A 15,649-nucleotide genomic window follows, 5' to 3' on the forward strand; every position below is an offset into this window, starting at 1 on the left:
GTTTCACATATGGTTTTATTGTATTCTATATTGCAAGGAACTATTATAATATCTTGATACGCAATATTACAGATCATGCATTCCAACCCCAATAATTTTCTATCTCTTTTTCCGGTATACTAGGGGTCAAAAAACCCCAAAACCCGATGATTTTGAAGAATATGTATATATACTCTTAAGTCCCAAACTGAATAAATAAATAAAAAAATTAATTAAATAAAAAGAATTTACACATCGAATTTATAAAGGATGCCATGCCTTTAGAAAAAATAAAATAAAATAAAGAATGCCATGCCAGAGTATGCTACACGTGATTTGGTTGTGCCAACTGACATATGATATAAAAAGCATTACTTCCAAAACACTGTATCCATTGGACCAATTACAACATAATGATATACTTCCTAAAGTTGCCAAAATTATTGAGGCAGCCAACGATGAAGGTGTTTCACTCCAGCATCATTTGGCCACCACTTGAATTAATGGGGTCGCCCCCACCCATCGATATGGACTATACAATAATACATATACTTGATCTTTAGCGCCAACTCTTAATTAATATCTAATGAAATTTTATAAATCACTTTGGGTATTGTTTTAAAAAATAATAATAATGTTAATCATACAATTATAATATACTTTTTATCAAAACAAAAAAGGATAGATACGTGAATGACCGGCATAACGATTCTGTCAAATATAAGCCGATGAACAGTATGCTTTCCTTCTATAAGTACCAAGGATGACCCAGATCATGTAGTCTAACAAAACCTGAGCCTCAATCTGATGAAGCGTCTGCATTATCATAAATTCTAGCTAGGTGGTTGGTTTAATACTTATGGATAGGAATATGTAATACTGTCTCGATCTAGGGGCAATAAATGCTTTTAACAAAATCGAAACTATTGAATCATGTTATAGAATCTTTGCAGTTATTCTCCTAATGTCAAGACCATTGGGTACTTAATTTGGAGAATATTGTAGTAGAACTTTTATACTTAAACACATGATATCATGTGTATATATATAGTCATCTTTCATTATAACATTTTTACAGATTTTGATGGTAGACTTGCATCATACAATATATTGTGGAATAATTTTTTTTTCCTACAACATATTATGTGATGTAAATTCCTATCAAATCCCATCAAAGTGTTATCATAAAAAATGAACTATATATATTATAACAACAATTTATCATTAAAATATTTTAATTTTATTTAATCAATATATAATGCAAATAAATTAGAATGAAGTATATAAATAACCAGTTTATCATAATTTAGTTGCACTGTATTTTGATTTTATATAGAGAAAGTTATGGTCTATTGGCAAAAATATTTTCAACATAAAATAAAATGATAACGTAGTGATATGTCAAATACTAAGGATACTATTTAAACTCGTTATCAAAAAAAAAAAAAAAAAGAAAAAGAGGATGTTATTTAAACTAAAAGCCTAATTGAACAGGTGGCAACTCTCAACACCTACTACATATCACTGGATTCACAACATATCAAAATTCTCAATATATAAAACGTGACAGTCAAATTTACATCATGTCGACATGATAGTTTTAGTATCAAATATTCTTCATTTATTAGCTTTTGAACTATTTTAAAAGGCTATTAAAAATCAATTAATGATCTAATATAGTTTTAGTGAATACTAAACATTATTAGAACTTAATGAACTATAAAAGCATTTTTAAATATCAATCCTTAAAATGATCAAGTAGTTGATAAACAAAGTTGTAATGGCAAAGTCAGGTAAACCTAATATGAGCCTAGTTATATATATAGAATAGTCTCTTATTAGGATATTTCAATAAATTTTTCATTAAAACATTTATTATCATTTATTATTAGTTCTTGAATTATTTTAAAAGTTACAATTTAAAAATACATTACTAAAACTTTAGGAGAACAAATTGAACTTTATTTAAACTCATATAAATTTTAAATGTTAACAGTTTTGGAAAAATCTAAAACATGATAAAAAGGTCTTGATGGTTTACCGATCCTAGCAACTGTAAAAGAATTTCTTTATATATATATATATATATATATAATATTCTTTTATGTTATGGATCATTCTGTTCCAATCGGTCATGAATTATAATTAGGACAAGGCATATCGCTTTCCATTTCTCTTTCGATGAATTTGCAAAAATGCGATTGACAAATCCTAATCCTATTTTATTAATCATTGTCAGCTTCTGCATGAGAAAACACCTTATATACATAACCGTTTGCACAGTACAATTCAAACTTACAACTATTTTGGTCGATGATTTCGGTGGCTCATCACTGATTCCCTTTGGTTCCTTCATCAACCAAAGAAACAAAAGGGACTACTTTTTTTTTTTCCATGGAGAGGGATCAAAACGCAGATATTCTACTTCCTCCTGGATTTAGATTTCACCCATCAGATGAGGAGCTTATCGTCCACTATCTGAGGAACAAAATCATTTCAAGCCCACTACCGGCTAATATCATTACCGAGATAGATCTCTACAAGTATGATCCTTGGCAGCTACCTGGGAAAGCTTCCTTTGGGGAAGATGAATGGTTCTTCTTCAGTCCAAGGGATAGGAAGTACCCAAACGGAACCAGGCCTAATAGAGCAGCTGGTTCCGGGTATTGGAAGGCTACCGGCACTGACAAACACATTCTCACTTCCTGTGGAACAAAAAGCATTGGGGTTAAGAAAGCACTGGTCTTCTACAAGGGACGCCCTCCAAAAGGAATCAAGACTGACTGGATTATGAATGAGTATAGATTGCTTGACACCATGTTTTGGACGTCAAAGAAAAAAGGGTCTATGAGGGTAAGTTTCATCTCTTTTCATATTTTTTTTTTTTTTTCCTTTCAATATCTATTATTTTGAATAATAATGATGATATTATTAGTTGAATTACCTCTTTTTCAAAAGTTTAAACTATTGAGGTGTTAGATATCATTCTCTTTTATATATGTATTTTTTATGAGAGTAATGAAAAAGGATTTCAATATGATCACTGTGAATCATAGGTCATGAACTTTCATAACTTTTGGTGAAGAAAAACATTTTTCTTTCGATGTTTTAAGCCTTTTGCTTTCGTTTTCCTGAACTGCAGTTGGATGATTGGGTTCTATGTCGGATTCGGCATAAAAGCAACAATCCCAGGAGCACTTGGAAAGACCTAAACTCTGCTGGTACTTATGAACCAGCTGGTTACTTTCAACGTGTGGATAAACCATGTTCCAAAAGTAGTATGAACCCCAACCTTGAAATGGCTAGAGATTATTTCTACAAAGATTGCCCGATGTTACCCTACATCTTTGCGTCTCAGGAGCTTCCATGCATGGAAACAACTTCAAGCATAAGCTTTCAAAGCAGCGACAATACACAATCTTCCACTTCAAATAAGAAAAATGAGCAGGCACATTTTTCAGTTTCTGCGTCTGACTATCTGTTCAACCCACTGAAGAGAAAGCCAGCTTACAGAGAGAACGATTATGAGAGCAATAATGTTTCTGTAGGGAACAAGAGGATCATAAGCAACAGCCGTCAAGAAAAGACGAAGGAACCAAACGTGTCTGTTGTCGACTATAATATCTCTGCAATGAATTGTTGGGATGTAGAACAGTCTCAATCTGACGCTTTCAACACCATTAATCATAACTGGACTTCAAATAACTTCCCTTATCAAGAACTTAGTCACTTGGTCTATGCTATATGTGACTAAGTGATGCAGCGAGCATAAACATATATACATACGTGCACGTATTTTAATGGCTTCTGAGTGTACTGCAATTTCATTAAAATCCTAGGTTTGCAATAACGAAGATAGATCACGGGGTTGTCAAGATGGTGACCGTTCTTCAGCGTGTGGTGATTCATTTAAGTATATAGCGTGCAGAGTTGTTGGGTGTTAATTGCGAGTTAAAGGCTGTTTCTGTATATAAATATAAATAATTCAAGGTTGAGTAGAAAATTTCTTTCAAAAAAAAACTAAAAGATTGCCTAGAAATTTGTAATTAATCCAAACATTGCAAATTCATATTGTTATTAAATGAAAGCGAGCTGATTGATGTAAGATATATATTGTTTGTATTACACACTTAGATAATTTGATCATACTCGAACATGTAATTCGAATGTAGGTACGTCATTTGTGTTTGACTTAGGTGCCGATTAGTTTTGGTCGATTCTTAATTTTTGTTTTTTGTAACTTTTGTCATCTAAATATGTGTAAGTACTAGTTAGTAATAATTAAAATTTGTTAGGCACTTAAGCTAAAAATAAAAATAAATATCAAATTAAATATAACTTCAAATTGTGTTAGTTTCTGTTTTTTTTTTTTTTTTAAATTTATAATTGTTTAAGATATTTAACAAACTATAACTATCATCCAAACGGAATCTTCTGTTTTTAAAATTTTATCCTCAATTCTGCCCTATTAATAAAAAATTAATACCTTATTTATTTAAAATATGAACATAAATTTTTTTACGTTTTTATGTCATTCTCCGTTAACTTATAGTGACAGATTAAGTTTTTTTGTAAATATAAAATATCAGCTGGATCCACTTTAACTATAATTTTTATATTTTTTTTAAATTATTATTATACCAATTGGGCCCACCTCATTACAGTTTTGAAAGAAGGTCAATTTTTTTTTTTTTTTTTTTTGGTGCAATTCCATTACCATTATTCTCTCCTTCAATCCATAACTTTTATACTTTTTTAATTATTATTATTTTTTTCTACTGTACGGAAGCAGCGGCCATTAAGGCTTCTTTCTCTATGCGCACTGCACCAACTTCTTTCTCTCTTTTTTTCTACCGTGGAGCGCTGTAGCAACCATCAAAGCATCTTTGTCCTCTTAGCGAGCAAAGTCTCTATCATTGTACCTATTATCACAAAAAAAAAAAATAATATATATATATATATATATGAGGGTACCTTCTCTATTTATTATAACTTGGGTTCTTCATGGTAGTTTTTGAGAAGTGATTTTTTTTTTATGCCTTCTTATCTTTTGGTATATTCGAATAGTATAGTAAATATAGATGGTAGTGTTTATACCAACTGAACTACTATATTCATTTTTAAAAAGTGATTATTACTCCCTTCATCAACATTCTTAACTATGTGTTTGAGTAAATTTATGTAATTATTATATTTAATATTGATTTCAATTTTATTTATATAATATTCAATTTCAATATAGAAAAAACATATAAAATTCAATTATATACTCTTTCATTTATATGCTTTGTTTTTATTAACAGAGGCTTTAGAATATGATATTGCATTCTTGCTATATTCTAATATTTTATAATAAGTTCAAATATTTTAAAGTTCAAATTTTTTTTTTATTTTGCTTTGGTATTATATTATCTTTTAAATGATTAAGCTTGTCATAGAATATATATATATATATATATACACAGTTATATTTAATTTTTATGATTTTTATTTTTTCTTTATAATATTTAATTATAATGCTGAAGATCATGGATAATGATAGTTATATGGGTAAAGATATTAATACATCACTGGAAAATGAAGATAAAAAAGATGAAGGAAACATAACTAGTCAATAAAAAATAGAAGCGATTCATTCTAAAATTTTGGATGAAATAATACCAAAAGTTGGAATGGAATTTGAAAGTGAACATGACGCTTATAACTTTTATTATGCTTATGCTTACAAGGTTGATTTTGGCATTCAAAGGAGTAAGGGACATAAAGATCAGAGTGGAAAGATGAAAAATAGAACTTTTTGTTGTTGTTATGAAGGTTTTCGGAAAAAGGATAAACAAAATATTAATGTTAAATCCAATCATGTTGAAACAAGATTTGGTTTTTTAGCTAGAATGAAAATAAATTTGGATCAGACTGGTAAATATTGTATTATTGATTTCATTGTCCAACATACATATGTGACATCAACTCCTAGTAAAAGTCATTTGCATAGGTCTCAAAGGAAGTTAAATTTTGTCCAAGCAGCTGAAATAGATTTAGCTGATAGTTCAGCATTGCTCCTAAAGCAAGTTTGGGGTTAATGGCTAAGTGAGTAGGTGGATATGAAAATCTTGGATTTGTTCGTGATGATTACAAGAATTACTTGAAAACAAAGAGAACAATTCAAATGAAGGTAGGAAAAACAAGTGGTGTTTTGGAATATTTATAATCTATGCAATTAGAAGATCCTTACTTTTTTTATGCAATACAAGTGGATCAAGATGATTTGGTAAGTAATATTTTCTAGGCAGATGCAAAAATGATGATTGCGTACTCTCATTTTGGTGATGTAGTTATCTTTGATACAACTTATAGGAAAAATCAAAGTGGTTGACCTTTTGCTATGTTTCTAGGGGTGAACCATCATAAGCAAATTACTATATTTGAAGCTGCATTATTATATGATGAAAGTCTTAAGACATTTACAGGTTGTTTGATATTTTTGTAAAAGTAATGTCAGGTAACAAACCAAAAACTATTCTTATTGACTAAGATCTAGCAATGGCAAAAGTATTAACTTATGGCCAAAAACATGTCACCAGTTGTGTATATGGCAATTGTATCAAAATGCAGCAAAACATCTTAATAGAGTTTTTACGAAATTTCGAGAGTTGCCAAAAATTTTAGTAGCTGCATATATGATTATGAAGAAGAACAAAAATTTTCCTAGCCTGGAATGCAATGCTTGAGAAATATGATTATATATACTAGCTTCGTAATCATGCTGCTTCAGCAAATTTGATTCAGAATACAAGTATGTTGAATTTATTAAAATAAGTATTGCAAAAGATTATTAAATATATATTTTTTTTATTTTTTATTTTAAAGTTTGCATTATTTTTATAGGAAATGACATGTATTCCTATGTCTTTTATAGGTGCATGCAATTCCCCAAGAATACCAAGGATTTGGATTCAATGGCAATCATTTCATTGATACTAACAAGAATATATAAAAGTTTGACACAGGTATAGAAACATTGAAAATAAGTTTTATATTATTGTTTTTACTATTTAATGTATTATGTAATTTAGAAACATCTATTACATTTCTTTAGAGGTAAAAATAGTATTCTTTTATATATATATATATATATATATATTGGTGAATAAAGTATTTTTACATTTGGTGGTAGATGTGTTTTGTTCATATTATAAATTAGTGTTTCATCATATATAATATACTACATCAGTATTAACAAACCATAATAATTTGTATGGTGCATTTCGCTGTACATAAACAGAACCTTAAAAGGGATTGCTTTGTAGGAAAAGTTACTGTAGCACAGTAGAGTAGAAAGCAAAATAGAGAAAAAAGTTGCTGCAACGCCGTATAGTAAAAAGAAAAATAGAGGAAAAAAAAAGTTTGAAAGAAGAATGGCAAAGGAATTGCACAAGAAATTTAAAAATAAATATAAAAAGTTTAGAAAAATAGAGGAATGGTATGGTGGTTCTTTTAAAACTTTAATGAGGTGGAATCCAGGTGGTATAATAATAATTAAAAAAATACAAAAGTTATGATTGAAGGAGAGAAGTACAGGAAGAATTGCACAAGAAAAAAAAAAAAAAAAAAAAAAAAGGAAAAAAAGAAGAATGATATTCTTTTAAAATTTTAATAAGGTGGGGCTGAGTTGGTATTTTGTATTTATAAAAAAGCTTAATCTATCAGTGTAAGTTAGCGGAGAGTGACGTAAAAAAGTAAGAAAGTGTGTGCTGACATTTTAAATGAGCTGTGTATTTTTTATTAATAGAACAGACTTGCAGACAGAATTTTGAAGAACAAAAGATCTGTATCCCCATTGAGACATACATTTGCATTTGATTTAGATGTAGTTTAGTTATGTGGTTAGTTTTTAGTTTTTACTTTTAATAATTTTTTCCACTAAATATTTTTAACTTATTTCAAGTGGTAGTTAGTGGTAGTTAGAACTTTTTAAGCATTCTAAACTAACTAAAATATTAAGGAAATAAAAAAAATTAAAAATTAAAAAAAAAAAAAACCCAAATTAAACACAACTTCAAATGTGTTAGTTTTTGGCTTTTTATTTCTTTTTCTGTCCTTTATAATTACTTAATATATCTAACAAACTATAATTACTACCACTAACATAAGCAAAATACATATAATTAGATAAAAAGATAATAATAAAAATAGAATCGTGCTACCGGACGGCACTGTAGCGAGTCACTTCAAATTGTAATGGTTTATTAGGTTTAACTTTTATTTTATTAAGAAAGATCCTTATCCTAATTGTGAATACGATACAGCCGCTTCTACATGTCAAGTCAAATTCTTGTCACCTTAGCCATGTGATGGCTGTTAGGATTGTCATTTGCTTTGGATTACTATTAAATACTTAATAGTCAGTCACTTTCTCAGCTAGCTAGCTTTATGTGCTTACATGGGTGCAGTTTTAATCTACTGGAAGCGTAGCTCCCACCTTATGTTCGACAATTCTTAACATGGCAATTACTAAATTTTGCTATTTATCCAACTAATGTTTTAATCTCAAATCATTGACTGAAATAAGACCTCCAACATCTAGTACGTCAGTACATTTCCAACATAAATTGAAACTGCTTATTTTGGAAACATGTATATGTGATTAGCAGGTTTATTGGTTCTTTCTCAGAATGTAAAAATCTATTCCTTATTCTCTTCTTTTTCTTGTTTTCAGGTTTGCTTTGGCTTTGCTGTATGTTCTCACTAACTAATGATATTACATATACCTCAAGTTTTCGTAATTGATGATGGCTTTATGCGAATTAAGGAATTTAGCATTCGCATGTCTAGAAGCAACTTTCTTCCATCAATTTGTTTCTTTCCTAGAAAGGAGAAATATTTAAAAAAAAATTTATATGTGCCAAGAATTTGAATTTGGGACGTCCTACCAATGATTTTTGAACAATCAAAGAACCAGAAAAAGGCTGCTGTCATTCATTCATCGTCTCAACCCTAAGCTTGATGAGTGCACTCTTCATTCTTGATTAATGGTCTTCAATTAAAAACTTAGTCAATATTGGAAGATACAATAAACTGAAGCAAAGAGTAAAATATTATTTATACAGGCACAACTTTGTATTATAGGATAAACCCAGACCAACGCCATGGAAAGACGGAAGACTGTTAAACATGGAATAAACAATGAAATAATACAACTCAAATACCATAGAAAACCATTGCAGAAAAGCAAATGCCATCTGAAATGTTCAAATTTCTCTTTGAGTCACCTCACTTCTTCAGTACACTGAAAATATAGGCAAGTCATCAGAATAACCTCTGAATTTATAAGAAATGAGAGAAAAACATTGGATTACAAATCACTAAGCTCTTGATCCAGCATATTTGATAAGCAATTCCACTAAATATCAAATATTCAACAATCAAACAGAAGTGAGGTAAAAGTCTAAAGAGTTCAAAGATTGTGATCAATCAAATCAGATTGCTCAAATAAAACATGAATATGAAGTATCCTAGAGTATTACTAGTTAGTTAAACAGATCAGCCTCAACTCCTTGCAGTCAACAGACAGGTCAAAGACCAGCAGTGTACAAACAACTCCAAACTCAGTAAGAGATTCCAATTTGCACAATGCTTCCTGGTTCTCTACAAGATATTTATTTAAAAAGATTCATATTCCACATTCTACTCCATGAACACCGATGAATTTACTAGAAACTGATGACAGTAGGTGGTGGACATTACGTATTTCTCATCAGACTACATAAACTTTGACAAATGCTCTTAAGGAAAAATGTCTAACTAATTGTAATTAAATACAATACTAGATTAAATGCGATCCCTCCCCTCCCTCTTCAATGCATAAATAGAAAAGAAGGATAGCAATTTTATGGACAAGCATCAATATTGCAATGTCTATATAGGAGAACAGTTTTTGATCATGCAATTATCTTAATTAATAAAACGACATCAAGTTCTCTCTTCAAGCATTTGAAGGTGTTATGCCAAATTCTTAAAACTACAGAAAAAAATTAGTTTTTATCTCTAAAATTATCCATCTTGGCTTTTGATATACATCTTGAAGATACGTTCCACAACACCATCATGCTATAGCTAAACTAGACATTTTAATGGTCATCAAAGGATTTAAATAATAATGCTACACCATATCCCCAAGGTTCAATTCAATGTCATGCTGGAACCATCTATAAATGTTAATGTAGAAACTGGCAAAGCGAAAGAGAAAGAGAAGTAAGAGAGAGAATAAAGGGGAGAAAATCAGAATGAGACGAATCAACCATAAAGGATATAAAAACTCTTAATAAAGAAACTCATGAACAAAGAATTCTAACAAAAGAAAACTCTAATAAAGTGACTAAACTAATTATAATTCTAATTCCTAAGTCATAAATTAACGAATATTGTCAGTAAATCCTCCCATCATATTCAGCCTCTAAGTATAACATACCACTTGTAGGTAGGCGTAAATGCCAAAAAAAAAGTATTAAAAGTCCATGACTAAAAAGTTATATAACTTACTTGTACAAATAAGCAGCAATTCCCAGAATTATACACAGCAAAACTATATCAATACAGAAATTTCGACTGGACCTTAGCTGAAAAAAGCCAAAAAACTCATATTAGCTAACCCAAAAAGTTATCGAAGTTCATAAAATAGAGAAATTTATAGCTAAATTACCTGGTTGACAGTGTCCCTAAGTCTAACATTGGTATTCTTAAGGTCAGCTGCAGCCTTGTCAACCTGATGTAAAAAGCAGCATTACGTAATTAATTTCTGAAATCCAACCAAAGCACCAAGAAATATTCAAGTAGGGGACAATATTTCTCACTTTAGTATCAATCTCATCCATCAAAGGCACTTGCCTATCCAATTCCTGCCCACACCACAAAACATAGAATTAATTCAACTGCAAATCATGCAAAGGATAACAATAGCAGGAGATACCAACCTCATTCATATCAGAGGCCATGTTTTTCAATGTATCCAAACCTTCTGATATCATTTCCAGTCCTTGATCCTGTGGGAACGTAAAGATGAATAATATAAATAGCTATGTCCGGAAATGCAACATATTTCAATGGTAAGCATTCAAGCGTCCTGTTCAAACAGAAATCTCAAGACAAAACAAAAAACTTTTACAAATATGTGCCTTGCCTGCTTGATTCTCCGCATTTCATACTCTTGCCTGAATTGGCTCGACTCCTCCGTTTGTTTAAAGTATTCATCATCAAACCGTCCCTCTATCATTACCATGATATACACATGCAAAAATGAAGCATGAGAACCAATAGATATTTTCCCTCATAAATCATAGAACATAACTTTAAAAAAAAATAAATAAAAAAAATTATATCTAGTAAACAATCTCTAAAGAAAGTTAACAAAAAGTTCAAAGATCACCTGAGTCAAACTTGATTTCAGCACGAGAAGCCGAAGCTGCCCAACCTCCAGATTGTTTTGGTGCAGCTGGAGTCCCATCTGGAATAGCTTGAATCCTATCCGGCAAAGCAAGGACCAGATCATTACGAGCAGTAAGCTCTTCCGTTGAAAGCCCTTTAACCTGTGAACTAATGGCATATGATTATGCAACCCAACCCAAAATTATTATACCCATGGCTATCCCAAAAAATAGGAACAGGACGACTCAACTCCACACAAAATGGAATCCAACATAATTTAATCTACATTTCCCCATCTCTAGAGAATAAAGTTAAATCATTGAGAAAATATATAACCATTTTACAATTGATAAAGTTAAATCATTGAGAAAATATATAACCATTTTACAATTGACCAGAATGTTATAGAGATTAAACAAATTCATTGAAGAAGTAGAGACGGACCTTCTTTATTGCTAATCTCTGCAGCTTTGGGACCTCCTCGAGCAACCGAGCCTTTGTCCGACGAATCTCGGCATTCAACGCAACCGCAGATGCCCTACTTTTCTCCTTAGAAGCGACCTCTGCTTTCTGCAAATCAAATTGCTATAATCTTTAGGTTTAATACAAAAGGCATACCCCTAGTTTGTCCTAACTTCCCCACATTCTTCACACAAAATAAGTCTGGATCAGCTATTATTAGCTATAATAGGAAGTGAAGTTTTAGTTTACAGCATTGTATATACTTTTCCTTTTTCACGATTTCTCAGCAACCAAACAGGATCTAATAAGAACATACATTGACAAGGAAAAGAGTGAGAGAGAAGTGAGGGAAAACCTCAAGAGCTGCGTCGATGTCGGCTTCAACGGAGGCGTAGAGTCGAGCAAAGGCATCGTCGCCGGCGACATTGAGATCCTTCTGTTTTTCAACGTCGTATTTGTCATATTTCTTGCAGATCGCGTCTACTCTCGTCAAGATATCGATCACACTCATCTTCTTCTGATGGTTTTCCTCTTTCTTTCTCGCACCCAAAGTAAAATGCGTGTGGTGATGTGGGTTAACCAGCGAAGGTAGCGGTTTCAAATCTTTACAGCCTGTGCGCAATATAAATAAATAATAAACTACTTTTTCCAACCCAAAAAAAAAAAAAGAATTTTTTTTTATTTGGATTTTAAAAATTTGGGTTAATATCCTAAATATAAAGCAGTCCTTCACATCCGCTTGGAGTCTGTCATTATCTCCTAAATAGCTATTTAAATTAATTAAATTTTAAAAATAAATATAAATTGCAATATTTTTTTTTTTTGCTGAATCAATATAATTTTATTTTATTTATATATATTTATTTTGTTTTGTTTTTTTTTTGTTTTTTTTTTGCTCGAATATATTTATCTTGTTTGTGTATTGGATGACATGCAACATAATAATAAAATAGGTTTTAAAACGATATAAAAAGACTATTATTAAAATACAAACAAAACAATAAAATAAGAATGAAAATTTGCATCTCACAAAAAAAAAAAATAATAAATTGCAAATCTGGATGAAAATATTGACCCCTTTCCTCCCCCGTCCTCTTCTTCTCGTTTCACTTCTTTACCTTTTTTTCTTTTTTTTCTTCCCATTTCTGTCTACCTAACATTCCCAATTTTCAAATTGAGTTAAATCAGCTTAAAACCCAAATCTGATTTCCAAAGCATGGCTAAAAAAGGACAAAGATCTACGTTGTTTCACTTGAAATGAAGCATCTCAATTTAGGATTGATTCGTATAACATATCAGTTCCAGACTATCTAATTTTTTAACCTCCAAGAAATCTTATAATGCTTCGTGTCCATAATCCTTTTATTAATTTATCTTTTGGAAAATAGTAGTGAATTTCTTTTTTAATGTGTTTTTGGGGTCATAAATTATGGAAAAATTATTTTTCTTATATATATATATATATATATGTGTGTGTGTGTGTGTACTCGTGCACAAGCCCAATTATTTTAAATTAAAAAATATTATAATATTTAAATCACGAATTTTCCATATGGGATGTATATAAAAATTTATGGTTGGGAAATTATTTTATCTTTACCCAAAGTACTTTTGGAAAGTTAAGTAATAGAGTGGTACATGCCGAATTACACTTGGGTATACAAGAAATTATGTCTCATTTTGTCCTTAAGACCCTTTGAATTCCTAAAGTGCCCTCGCCATTTTTGTCTCTGTATAGTGCCAATACCACTATATTTTGGAACCTAGTTCCTCATATTCTTTCTTCCTTTTATTCTTGTTAACGGTGTTGGTTTGATGATAACTAGATATTTGAGTTATGTCATCACTTTTCTGTCGATATTGCTTTATTACTTTAGACATTTGTTTTCTATTTTGATATCTGTTTAGTTGAGTTGTGATATTTGAGTTGCAAAATTATTTTGTCTTTTAATGTTTAATTTTTCTTTTCAGACATATATACTCTATTCAGTTGTATTATTTAGTTTGAATGTGACTTTGATCTTCTTCTTTTTTTCACATTAATGGGATTCAACATGAATTAAATAGAATATCAATTAAATTGTACAAAGAATGGATTCTATAAATTGTTTAACTTAGATTTTGGCTAAATCTATTCAAAATGTAGATGTTAAAATTGAAAAGTGAATTGATTTGTGTAGTGCACGACATTGATTTTATAATGGTACTTCTTTGAAAGTTTCATTTCAGGGATTATTCAAAAGCAATTGTTCCAGTTCTGAGCTATTTAATGGTGAATAAGATGGCCATATATATAGAATTTAACAAACCAAATCAAATAAATTTTATTTTGTTTTTATCCTGAAATTGGTGTGATTTGACTACAGTGGAGGAGAGAGAATTTTGTACCAAATCAAAGATTAAACCTTGGACATGTATATATCAAACAAGATATTATAATTACTTAATGTGTTTTAGGATTTTTTTTTTTAAATATGTTTTGGAATTAATTTTTTAAATTTTTTTATCTTAATTTTATATGTTACTGTTATTTTTAAAAGAAAAATATTATTTATATCATTGGGAACAGTTATTGATGGAATATTTATACTATAAAACATTTTAAATAACTACTATTAAAGGATTCATATGAAAAAATAATAAAAATTTATCATATAAGCTGATCAATATTAAAACTTTTTTAAAAACACATTTTATATGATTATCAAATGGAAATGTTTCGTTTATATCCCTGAATATAAAAATATTCTTTGGGCTTTTAATAATGTCATCCATAATTTTTTAAAAATTGTAAATTATCCTTATACTCTTACTACAATTAAATTAATTTAAAAATTCCTTTTATTTCTTTTTTTTTTTTTGAAAAAATTAATTTGTAAATTTGAGAACTTTTTTTTTTAATATGGTAATTTAGACTCTTTTAAAGGATGTGAATAATATTATTAGAAATAGCATTATAGGACCTTCTGAGACAAAATAAAGCTCGGCAAGAATTGAATCCAAATTCTAAAATTTGTAAAAGTAACCGTTGAGTAGTTTTCTTGCCGTCAAAATATCATGCTTAATAGTTATCAAATCTGTTGTATAATTATAAACATTATCAAATAATCAAATAAATTTTAGTTTTAGTATACATCTAAATCCTGCAATTGGTTTTTTTTTTTTCCCCCTTTTTATTGTTTTAAAGGGGTGTATTGAATAATGAGTTTGATGGATTTAAAAAGATTTTAAAAGTACAAAAGTATTCAATTAAGATTTTTATGGAATTTATTAAAGTTTTAGAGGGGTGTATTCAATCTAAAATTTGAAGAATTTTAAAAGTATTTAAAAGTTTGGAAGTATTTAATTTAGATTTTAAAGGAATCTGTACAAATCCAATGATATTTAGATCAGATTCCAGTTATATTCAAATAGGACTTTGTAGAATTCTTTTAAAATATAATGATATTTAAAAAGTCATTAATTTTAAAAGATTTTAAAAAGATAGATTTCAATGGATTTGAAAGGATTTTAACAGTGAAATTATGAAAAAAAAATTGTCAACATAAAATCCAAACTTAATCTCAAAGTTTCATTGGATTCTTATAAATTCTTTATGAAATCTATGAAATTTCATTACAATCTATCAAATTCTTTCAAATCTATAATTCATTTTAAATCCATTAAACTCTAGATTGAATACATCCCTCTTAAAGTATTCAATTTAGAATTCTATAGAATCCATATAAATCTTATAGTATTCAATTATGAGTTTTTAAAAGTCTATAAAAGTGTATTGGTATTCAAA

At 29.5% G+C, this 15,649-nt stretch overlaps 2 protein-coding genes across 2 annotated transcripts; one reads left to right on the top strand and one right to left on the bottom strand.

The window, feature by feature from the left end:
- Positions 1 to 2,373: 2,373 nt before the first annotated feature.
- LOC107433097 (NAC domain-containing protein 2) lies at positions 2,374 to 3,733 on the top strand. The gene is made up of 2 exons (XM_016045437.3): positions 2,374 to 2,832; positions 3,122 to 3,733. Exons 1-2 carry the CDS (start codon positions 2,374 to 2,376, stop codon positions 3,731 to 3,733), a joined length of 1,071 nt encoding a protein of 356 aa, XP_015900923.3.
- A 5,265-nt stretch (positions 3,734 to 8,998) lies between these two features.
- On the bottom strand, positions 8,999 to 12,469 carry LOC107433109 (syntaxin-71). Its single transcript, XM_048464695.2, has 9 exons — positions 12,218 to 12,469; positions 11,845 to 11,970; positions 11,402 to 11,561; positions 11,156 to 11,241; positions 10,950 to 11,018; positions 10,830 to 10,874; positions 10,679 to 10,741; positions 10,519 to 10,595; positions 8,999 to 9,265 (listed from the first exon to the last, which is right to left on the bottom strand). The coding sequence occupies exons 1-9, from the start codon at positions 12,371 to 12,373 to the stop codon at positions 9,250 to 9,252; spliced, it is 798 nt and encodes a 265-aa protein (XP_048320652.2). The 5' UTR covers positions 12,374 to 12,469; the 3' UTR covers positions 8,999 to 9,249.
- Between the last annotated feature and the right edge of the window lie 3,180 nt (positions 12,470 to 15,649).

Source organism: Ziziphus jujuba, chromosome 11 (assembly GCF_031755915.1).
Source record: "Ziziphus jujuba cultivar Dongzao chromosome 11, ASM3175591v1".
Taxonomy (NCBI): Eukaryota; Viridiplantae; Streptophyta; class Magnoliopsida; order Rosales; family Rhamnaceae; genus Ziziphus; species Ziziphus jujuba.